The sequence below is a fragment of the Coturnix japonica genome, chromosome 1 (assembly GCF_001577835.2).
Source record: "Coturnix japonica isolate 7356 chromosome 1, Coturnix japonica 2.1, whole genome shotgun sequence".
In the NCBI taxonomy this organism is placed as follows: domain Eukaryota; kingdom Metazoa; phylum Chordata; class Aves; order Galliformes; family Phasianidae; genus Coturnix; species Coturnix japonica.
In genome coordinates, this window is record NC_029516.1 from 158,128,052 (window position 1) to 158,150,430 (window position 22,379).

General features: G+C 39.0%; 1 protein-coding gene across 5 annotated transcripts in view; it reads left to right on the forward strand.

The window, feature by feature from the left end:
• ATP8A2 (ATPase phospholipid transporting 8A2) overlaps positions 1 to 22,379 on the forward strand; it is a 280,358-nt gene that overhangs the window by 51,616 nt on the left and 206,363 nt on the right. For all 5 annotated transcript variants that reach the window (XM_015852108.2, XM_015852111.2, XM_015852110.2 and 2 more), the window contains 12 exons: positions 578 to 743; positions 3,071 to 3,198; positions 3,906 to 3,983; positions 4,889 to 4,977; positions 5,743 to 5,787; positions 6,819 to 6,894; positions 13,639 to 13,744; positions 14,825 to 14,907; positions 16,034 to 16,083; positions 17,832 to 17,901; positions 19,422 to 19,506; positions 20,215 to 20,354. In XM_015852108.2, coding sequence (XP_015707594.1) covers positions 578 to 743; positions 3,071 to 3,198; positions 3,906 to 3,983; positions 4,889 to 4,977; positions 5,743 to 5,787; positions 6,819 to 6,894; positions 13,639 to 13,744; positions 14,825 to 14,907; positions 16,034 to 16,083; positions 17,832 to 17,901; positions 19,422 to 19,506; positions 20,215 to 20,354 — 1,116 coding nt within the window. The remainder of the gene's footprint in view (positions 1 to 577; positions 744 to 3,070; positions 3,199 to 3,905; positions 3,984 to 4,888; positions 4,978 to 5,742; positions 5,788 to 6,818; positions 6,895 to 13,638; positions 13,745 to 14,824; positions 14,908 to 16,033; positions 16,084 to 17,831; positions 17,902 to 19,421; positions 19,507 to 20,214; positions 20,355 to 22,379) is intronic.

The window sequence follows — 22,379 nt, forward strand, 5'->3', positions numbered from 1 at the left end:
CATATTTGAATTTATGAAATGGAATTATGAAAATCATTTATTAAATGGAATTTATGAAATGGAATTATGAAAATCATTTATGAAATGGAATTTATGAAATGAATTTATGAAACTCATTATAGCTGTTTAAGTAGAAGCATGAGGAGTGCAAGGATACTAATGTACTTGAAGTTGTATATGTACAAAAAGTAATGGAGGTATATGCCTTAATACTTGATATTCAACCAAAATTAATTGTATTCTATTTTTTAAATTGTCTGTTGGCTATACAGCATTTTAAACTGAGCTTTAGCAGCTGAAGAAATGATAATAGCTGCCTACTGTTTTAACACTTGAAGATAGACAGGTTAAGGAGAATCTATGAGATCTTTTCTACTGCATGTTTATCTTCCTCCAGTCTTTTGTGAGCTTAGCTGTTGTATGGAGCCCTGGCTACTATTCTGACCTTTCTGTTCTTTGTACGCAGTTGATCTACGTAGAGCTGAAGTATTAAGTTCTATAACTGACACAGAAAATAAAGAATGAATTAGTCTCTGCAACTATTTGTATAAACCTGATTCTTTATATTTCTGTTCAGAATTCAACCAAAGCACCTCTGAAGAGATCAAATGTGGAGAAAGTAACCAACATGCAGATCCTGGTTTTGTTCTGTATTCTCCTGGTGATGGCCCTTGTGAGTTCTGTAGGTGCCTTATTGTGGAACAGAACACACGGTGAAGTCGTGTGGTACCTTGGCTCTAACAGTGAGTATGCTGGCTGTGTTGGGATGTGTCAGACTGTATGACCATCCAGGGTCCTAAGTCTACCAAATATATTGATAAAATAAGAAATGGAGAAAGAAAAACATAAGAAACAATGCCTGTTACTAACTTTAGATGGTGTTTGTTTGTTTGGCATATAGCCTGGCTTAAGTTAGCCAGCCAGTGAGGCTGCTGTTAATAAAATGATTTAAAGGTCAGGCAAATATCACTGGGCTTCCACTTAGGGAGCAGGAAAGAAACAGAAAGAGGCAAGACTGGTGGTTGATGTTCACATTTGCTATTCACACCTGTGGAGATCCTATGCATTTGGATTTCCACAGAATTCTTTTTGGAGTAGAATATGTATTGTTGCCATATGTATCATAAGTACATTGTATCTGACTGTAAGATGGAAGGTATCCATCTTGATGGGACTGACTTCAGCTTTTTGCTTCTATTCGGAAGAAAAGGATTTGTCTTGATACATTTTTCCCCTGTTTTTCTGCATGCAAATCTTTGTGTGCATGCTAAATCTCATGATTTATCTGCTTGTGATTTTGGTGGTGTTTGAGTTGCTTTGGCTTCTGATGTCTGTCATTTGTAATGAGAAAACTGATTGGTTAGTATGCTTAAAGGGGTTTTGTGGTTTCATCTGTACTCCTTGAATTTATTAGCTCAGATATAAAAAATGGACCTCATGCAAACACTTAGGTATGAAATGCATCGCTGCCTGTTAGACCTCTGTTTTGGGGGTTATATTATCTGGTTATTAAGTGTATTGTTAAAATCATCTTGAGATGCAGATCATAAAATGATTCTCACTGCAAATTGTCTTTCTGCTCATGATAGTACAAACAGATGGCAAAAGGTATCTTCAGCACTTTTACAACAAAACACAATTTTGATAGTAATTGATGGGGGGGAAGCTTTTGTAGGAGGAGCATGGAAGCACCTTAGGCTTAACTCTAATTTGTGGTAGTTGCAGTATCTTCTAGTAGAAATATTGACAATTCTTAAATTATATTTTGTGCCCTCCACCTTGCTACTTAATGAGGAAGTTTAAATTCATTCCTTCAGATGAAGAAGGCAGTAAGAAAAGATGAGTGAAACAAACTCATCAGCTTGAGCTAACGTGGAACAAGTGTGACCATGAAATAAACAAGGATGAGAGAGTAGTGTGTTCCTGTGATAGGTGTGTTCCTGGAAATGAACACACAGTTTCCATCACTTCTGCAGTCATTACACATGGGAAATACTTCTGTCAGGCTAGATTTGGAATTTTCATTAAAGGTCTAATTTGTATAAAGACTGTTTTAGAAAAAACTTTTTTCCAGTAAACTGTGCTTTTATTCTTCATGTTTATTGATAAGAGGTATGATACTCACATGTTCACACTTGGAGGTGACTGAGTTCAAACTGCAACTCTTTGGCTTCTATCTCCTCCTAGTTTGCTCCTCTGCCATCATCTCAGGTTGCTTAGTTATAGGGTGTAACCCCGTTGTACTGGGCTCTGCTATTCAATGTGCCTCCTAAGCTTCAATAACAATGCAAATTGCAAACATGGAGACTATGTCTACTGCAAAGAAGCTGTGGTCAGCACCATGGAGAGGAGCTGTTATCCTATGTCTTTCCTGAACCACTTCTGTCTGCTGTTCATAAATGCTTTTCCTTCCCTTTAGGAGCAGTTGTGCTATTTGGGCAACTTGCCCAACATTGTCTCTGGTACTAACAGCAATTCTGCCTAAGCAGGATTCAATTAGTTTGTTCTCTGGATGTCTGTGTCATTTTGCTTGCTCATATTTCTTTAGAATGAAGGACTTCTCAAGTCTGCCAATGCTGGCAGCTTTTAGAACAAATTTTATTCTTTGTTTTTAATTCCACTGAGATATACAGGACAGTTTCTGAAGGGTAAAGCTTTGTTATGAGTGATATTGCTGGCTCTTAATTGGAGTAGTTGACACATTGAATAAATCTGTAATTTTGGGTTAGTGTGGAACATCATACATTTCACCATCTGCTCAGCAAAATATTCTCAGAATGTGTTCTTCTCTCAAATACACAGCCTCAACAATTTTATTCTTCACATGGCATAGTGTGTTCTATCTCCAGGCATGTGTTTTGTGGGTGTCTTTATATGTGTAATATTCAAATCAATATTAGAAAGACCCTTATACTAAGCTAACACACTTACTATTTACTTTAGTGCTATTAAATATGATCAGACACTACAGAAAGATGGTTGTCACTATTCTGTGCCACTCAGATTCCTGCCTTCTGTATGATTGTATTATGGTGTTCTGTATGATTGTCTTATGTTTTTCCATCCACAGAAATGCTGTCTGTCAACTTTGGGTACAATCTGCTGACATTTATTATCTTGTACAACAACCTTATTCCAATCAGTCTTTTGGTGACGTTAGAAGTTGTCAAATTCACTCAAGCTCTTTTTATAAATTGGGTAAGTAACAAGAATTGATGTATTGCAATCACTTTTGCAAAATGATGTAAAGAGCCTGAAATCTTCACCAGAATTTCTGGTTTTGAGGGTAGGACAAAATTCAGGAGATTTATTTCGTATTAGTACCGTGTTCCACAAAAAATGAAAAGATTTTGTTGTAAGGAGCTCTACTGTATAAATGATTGCTTTCATGTATTATAGGTTCTGAGGATAAGGGAAGTCTTTAAGCTGAGTTACTCATGGTACCCTATAGCTTCTCTCAGCCACAGCAGACATAAAGACTAGACTTGTTTGGGTGAGGTGTTTGGGTTTTTCTGGGGGGGAGGTTGGTTGGGTTTTTTGTGTGTGTTTTGTGTAGTTTTTTTTTTTTTCTTTTAAATCTTGTTGTTGGTATTCAGATCCACTCTGGTATGAGTCATGATATTTATGACATTTCTCTGAAGACATGAGTTGGTGGTGCCTTATGCTACAAAATGGTTATACCTTTATTCAGGCAAGCTTTGACTTCAGAGTGTGTATTTCTTCAGTTATGTACTTGAAAAACTCACACCTCTTGAGCTGAACATCAGCAAGTAGAAGAGAGATATTCCTTATCTTTGTATACATTAACCCTTGAACTTCCAGTAAAGATTTAGCAATTCTTCTGAAATACAAGAAGACTGGAGACTTTAGCATTCATTTTGCATCTAATTTTGCTTTCATTTCAGGACATGGACATGTATTATCCTGAAAAAGACACACCTGCAATGGCCAGAACCTCAAATCTTAATGAGGAGCTTGGGCAGGTAAGGAAAAGCTTTCTGAAGTGTAATGTTTGTTGTATAGTTGGGGAGATGGAAGGTGTGAAAGAATGCTGTACAAACATGCTTTGTTCTTTTGCATTGTGGCTTGCTTAATGCAACTTCTTCACTTTCATTAGTCCAAGTCTTGCCAGTATGAGGCATGATAGGGTTAGATTTAAGGTCATACAAGCAGTTTTAAGCCTGAGAATTGAGTCTGTATTTTCTACCATCTCTTGTAACTGACTTTGTCCTTGAGGTATCTGTGCTTGTGATGGTCTGTACCAGAACAGGACGTACAGTACTACACTTGGCTAAAGAGCAGCCCCAAACATCCTTGGCCTTCCTTAGTCATTCATGTTTCTTACTGCCACACAAGAAATGGAAGTAAAAAAAGATGCAATGTCATTCCTAGCTTAGATTGTGTTCCTTGACAAGCTTTTCTACTTTCCTTTAATAATAACTGTATACAAACTTTTGGTTATAAGATATTTGTTACAAACACCATGCATCTGTTGTGGCTTATGGAAGGTGGGAGCCTTGAGTCTGTTTATGCTTCAGATTCTTCAGGAACCTTTACTTCAGTTTCCTGTCTTGCTATACGATGTTAATACAACTGAAATATTCAGTCAACATTGAGCTTGAATAAGCCAGTGTAACTGGAGCTGTGGCAATTAATACCTACTATTTGATCCTTGCTGCATTTACAGATAAATAAGAGAGAATACCATTAAGGAGCTTTCCTGATTGTTTTCCCTTAGTTTTGATAAGACAAAAGAAGCTGTAATAAATCTGCATTGTGATATTCCTGGATCCTAGGTCTCTTCCTGAATTTTCCTTAAACTTTAACTCTTTTCCATTTATTTCAGTCTTGTTACTTTGCAAGTTAAATTTAAACTTTTTTCTTCCAGGTAAAATACCTGTTTTCAGATAAAACTGGTACTTTAACTTGTAACATCATGAACTTCAAGAAATGTAGTATTGCTGGAGTGACATATGGGTAGGTATGACTTCTTAGAAACTCTGTAGCTAAACGTGTGCTGGTAATGGTGGATACTTTTAGATCAGAGTACCAATAGAACGTTTTGTTCCGTGTATATTGCAATGTATTTTATGATCACAGTTAATAGCTTTCATTTTTATGTCCTGTGACACAAATTAGGAGACATAAACCTGGAGAATACTTTACATAAGAAGAGAAGAAATCGTACTTGCTTCCTGTCTGCTTGTGACTTAAATTAAAACAAAAGTGCTGAATTCCCTCTGGCCCTTTGCAGAGAGAAGACGATGTGGCAGAAATCTATTTTGCTTCTAGGACTCCCTCTAATAATGAGAATTTCACTACAGTCAAATAATTGTAATTGTTGTCAGAAGACAAGAGTTAAATCTTCCTTGTACAGGAGAGATGTCCACTTGGCTATTTTTGTTCTGTTTTTATCAATAGGATCTCTTGGAATCACTCCAGTATTTCATAGCACTTGGCTTTTTGGCTCTCAGATGCTGTATCTTTGGTCTCTGCTAATTTTTGAAGGCTACTGTTAAGGTCTGCATGCAAAATAGCCTTTGAGTTTCATGGTAGCTAATTTAGATACTTCAAAACACAGAAAATATCATTCAAACCTTTGAAAAGCTGAATCTACGATTCAAGTGTGTACTTGTATGTGTGATGGCACATCGATCTCTGCCTTCTACCTATTTTCTAGTTTGCATAGTGGAATAAATGCTTCATGGGTTTGTTATTTTTCTTCCCCTTCTTATTCTTCAGTCATTTTCCGGAGTTGGAAAGAGAACGTTCATCAGAAGATTTCAGGTAAATATATTCCAGGGTGAAGGAGGGTGAAGGATAGGGAGTGGCTGTATTGGCATGGATGCCTGCTAATACAGTGCTTGTTTATAACTGCCAAGAACAAAGTAACAACCTACGAGTAACTTCTACGTTCAGTCTCCAGAGATAAGTGTACTGCTATTCCTTCACTTCATGAAGCTCAAAGTTGACAAGGAGCAAAGCTAAGAAACCTTAGTTGAAACGTTATGATTTACTTGGTAAGCTGGGAAGGTTCTAGATGAGTCACTATTATAGAATGGAGTGAAAACCTAGAAGGAAGTCGTCCGCAGGAGGTACCAATGCAGCATATTCAGGTTAACAGGAAATGGGAATGAGCCAGAGAGGGCCTTTGTGGCTTTGAATGTCCGATATGGGTAAGAAGTGAGTTACCACTAAAGAAACAGGGGCTATTAGGAAGCTACTTCTTTATGAGTTAAGCTTTTCTAGTTCAAATTTTTGTGATTACTTTTAGGAAGAAGCTGATATGAGAGGCTGCTACTTCTGCTGAGATGGAATTTCTGTAGATGCTTCTCTCCCTTTGTGTTGTTGCTTCCTTTGTTAACTTCTTCTAACCCCCCCTCCCCCATATGCTTCCTTTAGTGAGTTCTGTAGAAGAATTTCTTCCAGATACTAATTTGGACTATGTAGGCTCAGAGTCCTCCAAGAGTCAACTTAAAGCAGAATTCACTGACTTGAGAGGAAACTTGAAATCAGTGTATTTTAAGAATACTTAAAAGCTGTTTCTGCTACACCAGTCCTGGGAGGTGTACTGACACTTGAATGCTGAAATACACTTCCAGGCATACCTCTCTAGGCTTCTTACTGGTGCAGTGAAGAGAGTGTTGTTTTCAGCATTTTGTGTGTTAGTCGTATGATCTTTTCACTGTACTTGCTATGGCAGTAGGATTTTATTTTAGTTCTTTCTCTCCAACAAAATGGATGAAGTAACAAAAAGAGATGAAGTGATAAGGATGGCAACGTTGTGACTGGTACATTTGTCTTGTCTTGCTCTGCAGCCAGCTGCCTCCTCCTACCAGTGAATCGTGTGAGTTTGATGACCCAAGACTCCTGCAAAACATTGAAAATGACCATGTAAGTCTACTTCATGAATGTCATGTGTCTCTTAAACGCCCTATTTTCTAGACCAGTCTGAAATTGAATGCTAAACAAGTCTGCTTTTGTGATCAAGTTTGCTCTACAGATTTGTCATAAAAAAGATGAAAGCGTGGAGAGAAATAGGAAACAAATCGGCTTCCTCCTACCTCTTCCTGTTAAAATACCTTTTGTTTTTAGCAATAATTCAGGGCATTACAGGGTGGTTGTGTTGAGACCTGCCTAAAATGCTGTAAATGATGGAGATTTGCTTTCTGCTTTGCTTTACAGTATTAGTAACTTGAAATGCTTCACAGTGCAGATATCTGAAGGATTGTTTACTGTGCATTGCATTAAGTTCTTCAAGGTGATGGGGCCTGAAGACAGTTCCTGTTATTTCTCTCTGGATAATATACTGGTTTCCTGTGTGGCTTTTGCAGTCAACTGCACTAGAAAGACTTACAGCCAGGATGAGGGTTACCTCCTGTTCCCATGTTCTGTTTATCACAGAATCACAAAATCATAGAATGATTTAGCTTGGAAGGGACCTTTAAGAACACCTTGTTCCCTCCCCAGCTTTTCTGTAGGCCCTCTTCAAGTACTGGAAGGCCACTGTAAGGTTCCCCTCTTCTCCAGGCTGAAGATCTCCAGCTCTCTCAGCCTGTCCCCATAGCAGAGGTGCTCCAGCCCTCTGATCATCTTCATGGCTTTCCTATGGACCTGCACCAACAGCTCCATGTCCTTCTTATGTCTGGGGACCCCAGAACTGGATGCTGTACTCCAGGTGGGGTCTCATGAGAGTAGAGGGTCAGAATCACCTCCCCCGACTTGCTGGTTGTGCTTCTCATGATGCAACCTAGGACATAGTTGGACTTCTGGGTTGTGAACACACATTGCCAGCTCACGTTGAGTCTTTCATTGGCACACCCAAATCCTTCTCCTCAAGCCATTCTCCACTCAGTCTGTATCTGCGCTTGGGACTGCCCTGACCCAAGGATCTTGCACTTGGCCTTGTAGAACTTCATGGGCCCACTATAGGTAATATGTTCTTGGGTTCTTACTATGTGCTGCTCTTAGGGGTCTGTAGATATGATTTAATGTTTCAATATGCTAAGCAGGAGAGGCATACAGTAGATGGATTGACAGTTTCTCATCTGCCCTTGAGGTGGCTCCTTAACCTTAGGATATCTCTTTGTTTTTCTTCTGTCCTCTGAATAGAACTTCTGCTTTGTTGGACAGATGGGATTTTCAGTGCTGACAGATAGGTTTAGATAGAGTCCTTAGGTGTCACTGTAAAGACAGCTCAGATAGAAACCTTTGTTCATCACGTTCAGCTCTTATGTACTCAAGCTGCTTTTTAGCTGGCACCTTGAGAGCAACGAAGTACTATTATTGCACTGTTAAACTGAACTCGCTGTGTTAACTCAGCAATCAGACAGTGGGGAAATTTCTGCCTGATGATACTTCACATGGGCCTTATGTACACCAAAGATGCCTTTTGAAGCCTGGCTGTCCTGCAGAGACGGATGCTACCCATGGAGAAGTGATGATTTAGCATAAGACTGCAAGGATGGGTGCAACAGTTTGCATGCGTTCTTTTAAAATCAAGTTATCTCTTTCAAACTGCATCAGTAAGATGAGGACTGGATTACAGGATAGAGGGAGAATGAAAAGTTGCCTGTTTCTAACCCTTAGCTTTAGGCATGTTGTTCAGGTGCATAAATTGTCTCTTTTTATGTGGATCACTTTGGTGTCTTAATTTTCATAACTCATTGATGCATGCAGAGTTTGTTCACAGATGTGTGACAGTCTGTGCCTCATTTAGAGGACTGAGGTGATGAAATGGGACTTACAGCACCAGCACCATTGTGCGGTTAGATGCTGTTGTACTCAGCAAGGCATTGAATTCCCTTTAAGTATTTGCCTTTTTGCAGCTGGAGCTATCCGTGTGATACCTTCTATGAATACTCAGTAATGTCACACTGCTTTGGTAGTGAAGATTGTATTGCTTTTTTTTTTTTTCCAATCTGCTTGCATGTGTTACTTTTAGAGCTGTCTCAACACCAAGTAATTTTCTTTCCAAGTTGAAAATTAAAAGAAGATATAATATGCAGGTGGCTCCAAAAGTAATGCCTCCTGTTTATTTCCCTGGGAACTACGATAGATAGAGCACAGTAACACTATTGTTAGTGTTAGTATCTATTTGATAGAGCAAATTCTCAGCTACAAAACACTGTTTTTCAACATAACCACACCATTAGTCAATTTGAGCAGATCATCTGATTAAGACGCTCTTCATTTTCTGGTGTGACAGCTGTGTATGGCTGTCTGGAACATGGCTTGTGTTTCCAGTTGCTGTCACCACTGCTGAAATGCACCACCCACTGCCTCACTGTGCTCACACACACTGTTTGGTCTCCATAAATGTTCAGCAAGTGTTGATGAGTGCCAATGGGCGCAACGTTTTCCATGTGCAGAAATTCATTGATTCATATGCACTTCTGTGTCGCAATTAGTTGACAAGAAATACTTCTTACTCTTTTGATTTTTCTTATGCTGCATATGGAACTTGGACATTTTTCTTTTACTCAAGTACAGTCATTGAATCAGTGGTTATTTTTCAGTGGTTTTGACATGATAAACTTGTGTTTAATTCACTTAGTATTCCAGTGCCCCTTAATGTGCTTCTGAGTGAGTTCCTGAAACACCCACTTCCAGCCTTACCAGCTTCCCTTTTCTAGAGGTGACCAGCATGTCTGGATCCTCAGCAGTTCTCCACATTGTTTTGTTCATAAAACTGTAGGAATTTTTATATATTTTTGAGATACTAAGTTATAATTCTCTCTGGTAATGAAATGGATAACTATTTTACTATCTGCCATTGATAGAATGGGCAGCATTGATTCATAGTAGTAAGGTCAAGTTATTAAATTGGGCTTTAGTGTTCTGTTGATCACTTGTAGACCAGTTGCATGGAAATCTATCAGTCTAGCTTATCTGGAAACATTATAGAGGCACTGATCTGATGCTGCTGAAAGTGAATGAAGAAATTATATTTAACTCTATATGTAACCTCCTTGTAAAGTGAGTGACTCCTAACTGTACATGTGGCATGCAGATATGTAGTTCTGCAGAGTTTGTTCTCCAAAAGTTGCGCCAAGGTAAGTTTATGTTGGATGTTAGGAAACACTTCTTTACAGAAAGGGTAGTTAAGTACTGGAATAGGCTCCCCAGGGAGGTGGTTGAATCACTGGATTTGTTTAAGAGCCGTTTGTATGTGGTGCTCAGGTATATGATTTAGCAGAAGGTTGTTAGAGTTAGGGTACTATGGTTAGGCTGCAGTTGGACTTGATGATCTTAGAGGTCTTTTCCAACCCGGGTAATTCTATGATTCTATGATTTCTGACCAGTGCTCTGTGTTCTGCTTGATAATAGTTAATGTTGTGCCTTCTAGATAAGGCCAAAAATAAAATAATAATATATATAAAAAAAAAAGCATATCTGTTTTGATTGTAAATAACAATTCAGAGACTGCTTGACTGCTTCCAGGAATGAAACTGTCTCAACATGTCTACATGTCTGTAGCTTGTACTTTAGAGATGCAGTGTGAATTAAGTTTTGCCAGTGGGATATATCACTGATAGAGTGGTTTCATGTTCGACATTCCACAGTGATCTTATTGTGAGAGTTACATTGCGTTTTTGCAATAGAAACTAACAGTGCCAAGGTATAGACCCTTAATGAACTTAATACTTGCTTACAAAATGGCTGCTTTAAGAAAGATGCTGAGCAACAGAATAGAGCAGAAGCTGGGACATCCTGACCAGGGTAAGAAATTAATCCAGAGGGCTTGTGCAATACCCACTGTGGTCAAACATGAACAATGTGAGCTTATGAGAAGGAATACGCAAGGGAAAGACTGTTAAATACATGTAAATATATAATTGAATTTATGCTTGCTAGCACAGTGTAATAGGTGTCATAAATCAGGAATTGGGGCTTAGTAACCTTTAGATATTTTCTGATATGGGCTTGTTCTTAAATATGGCTTTTGTAAGTAGTAAGGGAAGGAAAAATACAGAGCAGGGTAAGGAAGCCTGGCATAGGATAAAACAGGTATAGCAGCTTCAAGAAATATTGCCTTCTGTATCCATGGAAACATACAAAATCATCCTAAAAACAATTGGTTGGTGGTAGGCCTCATATGTAAAAGTGGATTGGCAAATACATTGCATGGATTGTAAGCCTGGAGTACCTAGTCAATAGGTAACAGGCAAGTAAAAACCTGTGGTGCGAGGAAAGAGGTATAATGAGAAGAGTTTCACTGATCAAGTGAGCAATTTCTCCCTTTCCATAAAGGGGTGTGCACCCACCATTGCAATAACTAATAAAAGCTTTGCTGCTTCACTGAGATCTTTACCTCATTGGAAATTACTGAAGCTGGGTGTTTCTCATGTTATCCAGAGAGATGCAATAGCTTTGACCCAGAGCTGTATATCCCCAGAGTGAGGAGTTGGGGAAGAAGGAACCTGGAATGAGAGCTTTGTTCCTGCTGCAGATTTAGGAGGAAGGAGAAAGTGGAATTGGGAGAATATAGAGCTGAGTGTAAAAGAAAACTTATGGGGAATGACTCACAGAGACCATCAGTAAGAATCCGAGTACCAAAATGTCTCAGATTTGCTTTAAGTAGAGGAAAACAAGTAATTAAGCAGCATCATTTAACATGTGATCCTTCCATCTTAAGCTGGGTTTAAATGTTAGGTGATGCAGAGGATACAGTACTACAGAAGCCATTAGTGAGAATGAGCTGTTCATAGCTCTGAAGTAGACATTCAAATATTTTGTCCTGATTCATTCCAGTGCAATAAGAATTATATCATTGTTGGAACAATATAGAAAGGAAACAAATGACAGCTGTGTGGAAGAGCTGGCCTGATAAGCTAAACTGGGGTTCTGTCTGATGATCAGCTGCTGTAGGTTTGGATGATTGCCATGGAGTCCATTGTGAGATGTGAAAATACCAAGGCAGCAGCAAATTACCCTGCTGGATTGTAAGCAGAAATATCCTATATGTAGGGAATGATTAAAATCAGTGATGTTACTTGAGACAGGTTTTTTCTAGCTGATAGAACAGATACTATTAAAGCATGCAAAGAGGCTGGGTGATAAAGAAGGACACTGAAGGTCTGCAGCAGCAGGTGCTGAATTGACAGTCTGGAAGGCTGTGCATTTTTGAGAGGTAGAGGTGTCTTTCATGGCTTTCACTGGAAATAATGGAGCAGCATTGGCTCCAGCTTGGCTGGATGATGTGTTCCTGTGTAATAGCACATGATGGTTACTTTTGCTGCTATCCACCCTGCATGTTCTTCACTCAGAGTGCAGTGGCAATGAGTAGAATTTTGGTGTGGTTACTTTGAATCTATTGAAAGCTGTTGTGGAAGCTACCAGAGCCGTAGAGCTTCCTGCTTAATTATCGGTATCTTTTGGCAAACACATTTTGCGTATGTGAAGCTTGTGGTGCTACATATCATATCATAAAATGGGTTGAAAAGGGCCACAGTGATCACTTAGTTTCAACCCCCCAGCAGAGTCACCAGCCATCAGACCAGGCTGCCCAGAGCCACATCCAGCCTGGCCTTGAATGCCTCCAGGGATGGGGCATCCACAGCCTCCTTGGGCAACCTGTTCCAGTGCATCACCACCCTCTGGGTGGAAAACTTCCTCCTCATATATAACCTAAACCTCCCCTGCCTCAATTTAAAACCATTCCCTCTTGTGCTATCACTGTCTACCCTCATGAACAGCCATTCCCCCACCTTTTTATATGTTCCCTTCATGTACTAGAAGGCCGCAATGAGGTTTCCTCAGAGCATTCCCTTCTCCAAGCTAAACAAGCCCAGTTCATGCAACCTTTACTCATAGGAGAGGTGCTCCAGCCCTCTGATCATCTTAGTGGCCCTACTCTGGACCTGCTCAAAGAGCTCTGCGTCTTTCTCATGCTGGGGGCCCCAGGCCTGGATGCAGTACTGCAGATGGGGCCTCACAAGAGTTGAGTAGAGGAGACAATCACCTCCCTCTCCCTGCTGGCCACTCTTGTGTGAATGCAGCCCAGAACACAGTTGGCCTTCTGGACTGCAAGCACACACTGCTGGCTCATGTCCAGCTTCTCATCCACCAGGACCCACAAGTCCTTCTCTGCAGGGCTGCTCTCAAGGAGATCTTCCTCCCATTTGTATAAACACCTGGAACTGTCCTGGCCCAAGTGCAGCACCCTGCACTTGGCCATGTTGAACATCATTCTATTTTCATGGGCCAACTTCTCCAGCCTGTCCACGTCCCTCTGGATGGCTTCCCTTCCCTCCAGTGTACCAACTGTACCATTCAGCTTGGTGTCATCTGTAAACTTGCTGAGGGTGAATTAGTATTTAATTACAGAATTGGTACTTCTGTTAGGGGCTTTGTATTAGGGGTTTGGAAGATGTCCTTGCTCTCTGCAGCTTAAGTGAAACATTTATCTTTGTCAATATAGTTGATTAATGCTGGCCTTTGACTCTGTTGTATTGATGTTCTGGAGCCAAGTAAGAGAACGACTACAATCAGGGATTTTTATTTTTTTTTAAAATTTTATTTTATTTTTTCAAGGTTTTTTTGTCTGTGATCTAAGAGATTATCTGCTCAGGTTGGGGGATGGCTACCACTGTTTGTGTGTAACACTAAAATTGACTCTCCTGCTGTTCTATCTAGCCCACAGCTGAACACATACATGAGTTCCTCACTCTGCTGGCTGTATGTCACACTGTAGTTCCTGAAAGACAAGGAAATAAAATAATCTACCAGGCCTCCTCTCCAGGTTGGTTGCTGCTTTCTTTTTATTAGTATTAGTATTAGTATTAGTATTAGTATTAGTATTAGTATTAGTATTAGTATTAGTATTAGTATTAGTATTAGTATTACTATTAGTATATGGGGAGATGTAAGGAGTGGATGAATGGGCATGAAAGAAGGTCCAGAAACTTCTTAAAAGATCATTAATTTTTAAAAGCAAGATGATTCTGTATGATACTAGCAGTAGATCTGGTATCCTCTGTCATCAGTGCACACTGCTTTTAATGCCTTCTGCAAAACTGCTGTTAAGTCCCATTATGTTTTTGACAGGCTGAGCATATAATCCCTTCTGCCCTTAAGTGGCCTCTTACTCTTGTTTCCCTATGGAGTTGAAAAGCAAAGCTAAAATTTCCAGTGACTTCGCTATGTAGAGGGAAGTGGAAGTACTGATTTGTTTCTGCATGTGCAGTTACTTGGTATATTTGGCACGAGTGCAGTTTGTTTTTCTTTATTGAGTAGATGCTGAAACAGGACCCCAGTTCAATACAGAGCAGAGTCCTGGCCTTATTTGGATGTGCTCTTCACCCATTTTGTCATTTCAGGAAGCACAAGTAGTACTGGCAGAGCTATGTTGGGTCAACATTCAGAATAGCAGGACCCTGTTCCCCATCACAGAATCGCAGAATGGCTTGAGTTGGAAGGAACCTTAAAGCACATCCAGTTCAAACCCTTTAGATGTATGTTGTAAGAGTATAGAGTAACTCAACTTTGATCTTATTTTCTGAACAGGTATTTCCCCCTTTTCATGTAGAAGAAAACTATTATTCCTCCACAACAGTAGAACTTAATGCTTCAGTAATTGCAGAATGTTTTATACAGATGGATTATGAATTTTGTCTAACTGATCTCACATGGCCTCTCAAGGAGTAAAATGTGAATATTCCAATGAATGTGCAGAGCTATTCTAGCAGTTGTACAGACATGGAAACTTGAATACATGGGAAGGGGAGCTTCTGTTTTTGCACCGTGTCTTCCTTAGATGTGAGCTTTGTACTTTCCTTTCTCTGCATATCACATCAAATTTAATCTTTTATTTTATTGGCAGATGAAGGGGCTTTAGTGAAAGGAGCAAAAAAGCTTGGTTATGTCTTCACAGCAAGGACTCCACATTCAGTTATCATTGATGCGGTAGGTTGACCTGCATGGCACAGTGTGCCAAACTCATGTAGAGCAAGTATGTTTCCTGTTTGGTTCTTACTTATAAAGCCTTTAGTTTGATAGGTACAAAAGGCTTTTGTTGATTGTGAAGAGTTGTCTTAGTCTATTTTATATGTAAAGTCCTCTGTTCTTCTCTGTGGAATGGGCAGTAGGGAGTTGGAAGCTCATGTGAAATGATGGCAGTTGTGCTTGAAGAACATTTCATTTAACCTAGGAAGCACAAAGTAGCACACATGCAGAAGGAAGTCATAGAATCAAGGTCAAGAAAGACCACTAAAATCACCGCCATGCCCATTAAACCATGTCCCTCACTGCTACATCCCCTCGTTTCTTAAAAGGCATGTCTAGCACATTTCTGACTGTTGTATTTAGTAGTTACTCTACTTCTAAATGTTGAAATGTTGTTATATTAAAACATTTTTTTTTCTTCCAAGTTAGATAATCTTTGAATAAATTTTATCTGCTTTGCAATCTCTGCATGTGTGCTGGGGTGTGTAACTAACAGATAATATTTGACATGGGCAGCCTCAAACTCATGGAGCCACATTCTGACTCTAAGTTACAGTTTGTGCTGAAACGGCTCCAGATGTGTAGAGGTGCAGCTGAGATAAGAATTTTCTCTGGGATACCTAGTAGGTGCTTACTAAGAATCATGACTATACTTTTTTCTTGTCTGTGCATTCACTTTCATGTTTTTGGTACAACTCCAAGCTTAAAACATCTGACAGTCTGGAACTTGTTTCAAACTTTTTACTTTGTAGGAAACTAATGCTTAGATTAAGGGGAAGAGTTTAGGATGAGGCATATATTCTAGATCTGTCTGTGCTCTTATCCCCTCTGCAGAAAGCAGAGGATGCTTATATCTCTAACAGCAAGATTATTTTCTTTTTGAAGTAGTATACAAATAGTAAACAGAAGTGCCATGTCAAACGATCTTCATTAAACAAGGCTCGACATACCAGGAGAGGGAGCTATTATCTCAGCATATTTACACCAGGATGTATAAGCAAAAATGCTTCAACTAACTTGTATGTGTTAGCACATGGGATTATTGTGCAATTTGTACTTAAAATAGTAAATATCTTTGTTTTTGTAGCTGGGAAAGGAAAAAACCTTTGAAATTCTTAATGTTCTGGAATTTTCCAGGTAAGTTTTCTATAAAATATTTAATGTGTGGTAGCTACCCAAGCTCTTTTTACTGTGAAGTTGCTGCTCTGGAGTGTTGCTCCATGTCTCACTTATATCTTGATGTATCCTTTGTCTACTTCAAGAACATGACTTCAGATTGAATGTTAACAGAAGTTTTGTGAATTTCTTGTGTTTTACTTATGTGGGTAGAGTTGCTCACTGGAGGACTTTTTGTGCTTATTGTAACGAGCATCCCAGCTATGAACAACTAGCTGTGATTGCTTTGGATTTCTTTTCACCTTTTCCCATTCTGAATATAGCTGCTTAGGCTATGTATGGAAATATCTAAGAGATGCTAGAAGAGTCCTCCAGAGTTTCTGACAAGTTGACTGCTGTCCACAGACAGAAGTATCTGTAGCCCTCATTCAGTGCTTTTAGAAAATGCTGTCGTAGCCCTTCCCTGTGTTTATCAACTTTCCCCCTTGACCAAATTAGGGTGTCCCTATAATTACATCCCAAAAGCACGTGGAAGCTCCCCAGGGAACTAGTTTGTGGTATAAATTTTTGACATAGTTTGCAGTTGTCCTTCCAGAATTGCTTCGGAAAGCACAAAAAGGCGTTTTTGTCTGATGGCACATAGTAAGAGCTTGCTATTCTGTAAATGTTTCCCAAGCCTACAAAAAGGGGTTAAATCTGCCAGAGTAACTTTTAAAGAGAAGGGTTTGAGACTTCACATTGTACATACTTGTAAGAAAGGAAGGAGGACACCTCTGCTCCTGGTTTCCCTCTGCTTCTGAGTCCTTTTTTTGGCTAAGAATTACATGAAGTCATAGACAGCTTTGGGTTTGAAAGACCAGTGAAGATCATCTAGTTCATGTTCCCTGCCCTGGGCAGAGACATCTTTAACTTGATCAGGTTGCTTAAAGAGCCATCCAGCCTGGCTTTCAAGGATGAGTCCAAGTATGCTTACAGATAACTTTTGAATATGAAACTACAGTTTCTTCAGGGTTCTCTTGACAGGAGTTTATTTGTTTGCCTCTCACCCTTACAAACTGCATTTTTATTTCCAGCGTTAGAAAGGAGAGATGGATAAGTGAAATGTCAAAATGTATGTATTTAAAATAATTAAGTTTAAAAAAATCCCTTACCTTACACTCTTAAACCTTAGACTCTTAAACTGTTTAGCTTTACTTTAAAAATATAAGTATACCAGACTTGGCTGTCTTGATGTGCAGCTCTCAGAGAGTAAGAAGGCTAAAATCTGGTCTGGAGTGTGACTGCTTTCTGTGATATTTTTGCATGTTATGCATTCTTTTGAGTTAAAAACTTAAATAATGGCCCCTATATCAGTAGGTATTTGTTTCAATATGTTAGGAGTAACACTTTCGGCTTTAATATTTCAATTTTTAGCTGGAATCCCCAAAGCTAATGTCTTTGAGATATAATAAAAGAGTTGAGTGTAAATGACTCCTCTTTGTTCGAGAAAATTGTTGAGCCATCTTGCTTTTTTCTGAGCTCTTGCTCATGTTTGGCTGCAAGTATAGGTGTTTTAATCAAGTGCCTGTCCATGGAAACCACGGGGCTGAAGCTGGGAATGTGCAATTTAATATTTCTCCTTGCTTTCTAGGATTGTGAGGTCTTAAGTTACTACTCTTCCATCTCACCTGATCCTTGATGCTCTAAGCACAACTGAGGATTCACTGTCTAGAACAGGGCTTCCGCTTCATCAATATAAATAATGAAAACAAATGTTTTTCTTTCAATAGTAGCAGGAAGAGAATGTCTGTGATTGTTCGAACGCCAGCAGGAAAACTACGTCTCTACTGCAAAGGAGCTGTGAGTAATTATAACACTTCAGTGGAGAGCTAACACTACCAGTTATTATTTCAACAGCTGTGACCGATGCTGGCACTTCAGGTCTCATACATAATACCAGTTGGTTTTTTGTTTAGGACCAAGTGATTTAAGAGGTCTGTAATTCCTTCTGAATTGACTTCTTTTGCAGGCAAGTTGTTAGGCTATTTACTATCCAAGTGGAATCCTGAAACTAATAGAAACAGTACCCTCAATTTAAGCAAGGGCTGGATTTCACCCAGCCGTGCACCAGGAATTCAGGATCTAGACAAAATGCTGCAGTCTCAAGCTGTAATACTAACTTTTGCTTTCAAGTGGTTGGCTCTTGATCTGGCTTTCTCACATCTCTGCACCTGCTGTTATTTGTCATCATGACTTGCTCCATGTTAAGTTTCTGTCTCCATTGATGGACAATAACTTAACAAAATACAAAGACTGTAAAAACAGTTCTGTCCATTGCCATAGTGTTCCAGTAGAAAATCAGTGAGGTGACTTTTTGCAACAGGGAAGACTGTCTCGAACTTCCAGTAAGGTTTACTTCACACATAGACTTGGGTGTACGGCCTGCTTCAGTTTAACTCCTATGATATGGCAAAGATGGTGCTTGCTTCAAGTTAATGTGGCAAGAATGAATTAACCCTGCTTTTGCTACGTGGTACTTGAAAGTATTGTGCATAGTAACTTCTCACTGATTTGCACCTGTTCATGTTCAATCACTGCTGTTACTGTGCCTCTGCCTCTGTTAACAGTTTCTGGTAGATTGGCAGTGAGAAGGATGGAAAACAGGAGTAAAAAACTTCTCACTGTCTTTGATTTGAGCAGGATCAAATGTCCAATACACTAATTGCTACAACCCTTTAGCACCAATGTGGTGTTTCATTTTGTATGTTCTGCTGCATCCACTGCTCATCTAATCTTTCTGTTCTGGTGATCGCATGATAAAAGAGACAGAGACAAGACAGATAGATGATGCTGCTGCATTTTGATTACTTCTTTTATTCATGTACATAAGTATTTCAATTGCCATTTGATTTATTGTTAAAGGAGTTGTGGGAGGAAGGTTTTTTCTACCTTCTGTTCTTAAACATCAATGGGAGTCTTTCTAGAAAGGATTACAAGAAGGCTACAATGAGTACTAACTAAGAAAACATACTTGCAATACTCTGAACAATAGTACATTTGCTTAATTCAGAAAGGAGTGTTCTGTAATGTTTGAGGGGGGATTACATGATGGAGAATTCCCTGTTATTTAAACTTGGTAGAGGCAGAGTGTACATCTGTGCCCGTTCTGTGAAGTGGGTGCACTACGACCTCTGCCACTGGGCACAGCTCAGATTATTCAAACCAGTACCTCTAAAACCTGAATGCATTATGTTAAATTTATAAGTCTTGGGTTCTTATGTAAGCGAGTTCAGTCAGGCATGTTCACTTGAGCTAGTAAATATGTACATATAAACTTTGTATGTAAACTTACACTACTGTAATGAATTTGCTTTTAATAGGATAATGTAATTTTTGAGAGGCTTTCGAAAGATTCCCAGTATATGGAGCAGACACTGTGCCATCTTGAGTACTTTGCCACAGAAGGTAAGAGAAACAGCATGTCAAAAGAATTCGACTTATTACATTATTTCCTGCATTATCTGAGCTTTCTACTACCAAATAAGATGGTTATATATTCAAAATTGATATGTAGCAGCAGATTAGCAACTTTTAAGATAACTACGTAAGGAAATATGCCCTACTACTTCTTCTGTGCAATTATGGCACAGAAATGGAATCTGGAAGGAGTTGGAGCTCAGTATTTGTGATTAAATGAAGGGACATTAATTTAGTTGGAGTAACAGGTATTTTTACCACTGCAAAAAGTCAGATGACTTAGTCTCTGGCTTCATGAAGCAGACTGATAACATGAACATACTGAGATGTCTGGAGGACACAAGATGATCTGAGATGGTCTCAAGGCCTTTGACTGATGTAGCACCTCTGTTCACAGGGAAGTGCTTTGTTCCCTTTCCTGCAATAGGATAAAATATTGGCATTTACTCTAGATTACAGTACTGAGAATTAGAGAGAAGCTTGTACCCATTAGGCTCTCTTTTTGCACCAGCATTAGTAACCTATAAGAGCCCGACACAGTATCTGTGGAAACAAGTGCATTAAAAATGTACAGTAAACCATAGTTCACTGGTTTGCAATAAGAGCTTCTGTGAGAAGAATTTATTGTTCATTAGGCCATTTTTTAGATATTCAGTCACTGCATGTACTAAAATTGCACTGCTTTCTGTTTTGTAGGTCTGAGGACTTTGTGCATTGCTTATGCTGATCTGTCAGAAAACTCTTACAGAGAGTGGCTGAATGTCTATAATGAAGCCAGTGTAGTTTTGAAAGACAGAGCTCAGAAGTTGGAAGAATGCTATGAGATCATTGAGAAGGTAAGACTTTTTTTGAGGGCTGAATGCTGATTGCTTTTGCATGCATTTTGGGCTAGATACAGTATAACAAAGAATTCTTTTCAGTTTCAGAAGAATGGAATTGTATTCTTAATTGAAAACCTGTGTAAAGTTAATCTAACTTGATAGCAGAACTGATATAGTCAGCATGTTGCATCAAGTTCCCACTTGCTAATATGTGAGGAGAAGCTGCTTCTTTTTTATAGGGCAGTCACAACTGAGGTTTTCTGAAGGATGTTTTGGGCACTACAGGCATTACCATGTGCTCAGTGTGTCCTGGAGCTCAAAAACTGCTCCTTTCATGTGAACTGTTGAATGGATAATTCTGAAAGTTTAAAGCAGGTGTGAGAGGAAGTTTGAACTGATGGCACGTCTGCTGAAATGTTAAGATGTCAACACTAGGGGCCAGTGTTTGATATTTACTGGTCTTTTATCTGCTTTCTCTGGGTATTTCACTGACTTTTGTTTAGTGGTTTGTTTTAAACACTTGTTGACCTTAAATTGCTTTTGTTAATATTAACAGTGCAATTCAAATTCCAGAAGCTTCTTCATTGGTTATTCAAGTTATTTGGGACAGGACAGGGGAGAAGACTGAGACTAGGATGGGAGCCAGCTTTAATGGAGTAAGAGAAATGCTCCAGCCACTCATGAAGTGGTAGCTGGAGATTAGGTATTGTTTTTTCAAATCTTTGCGTGGCCCACCAGTGCACTCAGGGGGAGAGCAGTTCCTTCTGCTCTCACTGAGGCTGTCTCTTGGCTGGTCAGTAGCAGTGTTGTTATCTAAGCATTGATTCTGAAGATTTATGTAGCTTTTTGCCTTCCTGCACTTTGCTTTCATATTTTTACTGATTTCACCAGTGAAAAATTATCTTTGTTGATCAACCCATTTAACATGGGTTTGATTCTTTAACTTGAAGATGTTTTTCTCAGTCCTTAAAACATTGTTGCCATCTGCCTCCTTTCATAATTTAACATCTCAAAAATGGGCTGCCACAAGTAGGCTTTTGATTTGGAGTTTTGAACTTTGTAGCACCATATTGGAAGGAAAAAAATCGACTATATTCCTTTCATGTTAGTTTACTTTCTGGTCAGGGAGTGAGCAAGGAATTGCACTTGAAACTTAGATTTTCCTAGAGTTTGTGTTTCTCTGGTTAGTTCTCTAGTATAAGGAATTTTTAATATATATATATATTTCTAGATAATAAACTGATATTTAGTATAAAATAACTGTTTTAACATGCCATCTTTACATTTAAGGGATTTAAATAAGAGCGGGAGTGGTACTTTAATTCTGACTGAGGCCACGGGATCACAGTATAGTTGTGTGTGTGGAGACAAACTTCATCTGCCCTTTGGGTATCAGTAAATTGGCTGAGAGGGCTTCAACAGGTGCTATAGTAACTCCTTGCTTAGGTAGCTTGGCCATTCCCAAAACTGTGGTTTAATGTGTAATCATTTAACAGCTACGTTTGGGAACACAAGACAAGATGTTGCGGTTACATACTTGCTCTGTGTTTGTTATGTTCAAATGTTGCTTGCTAATGTTTTACCAAAACTCAAAAGGGTTTTTAAAGGGAATGGCTTATAGGAGTTCTTACTACTGCCTACTGAACATCTCTTAACAAAACTTTTTTGTTGTCGAGGCTTACGTTAATTAATGTTTAGTTGCATGCCTGTATGGATAACAGCTTCCCCTTCAGTTATTTATACATGCATAGATAAATACAAGCAAGAACTGCTGTAAATGTTCTCTTCATCTATTTTTGCTAATTTATAAGAAAATTAGTCCTTGCTAACATGAGAAGTTGTTACAGTCTTTGCTCAGTTCCTGAAATGGAGCGTATGGGTAAACTCAATTTATATCCATTTCTTTTAAATTGAACATTTTTGCATGTATGAGCAAGCATTAAAAATGCTTCTAATGTTAAAATTGGGTAACTGGGTTATGCCTTTTGACAAGATGTATTTCTTTGGTATTTTTGTCAGCCTGACTTTTTTCCCTGTAAT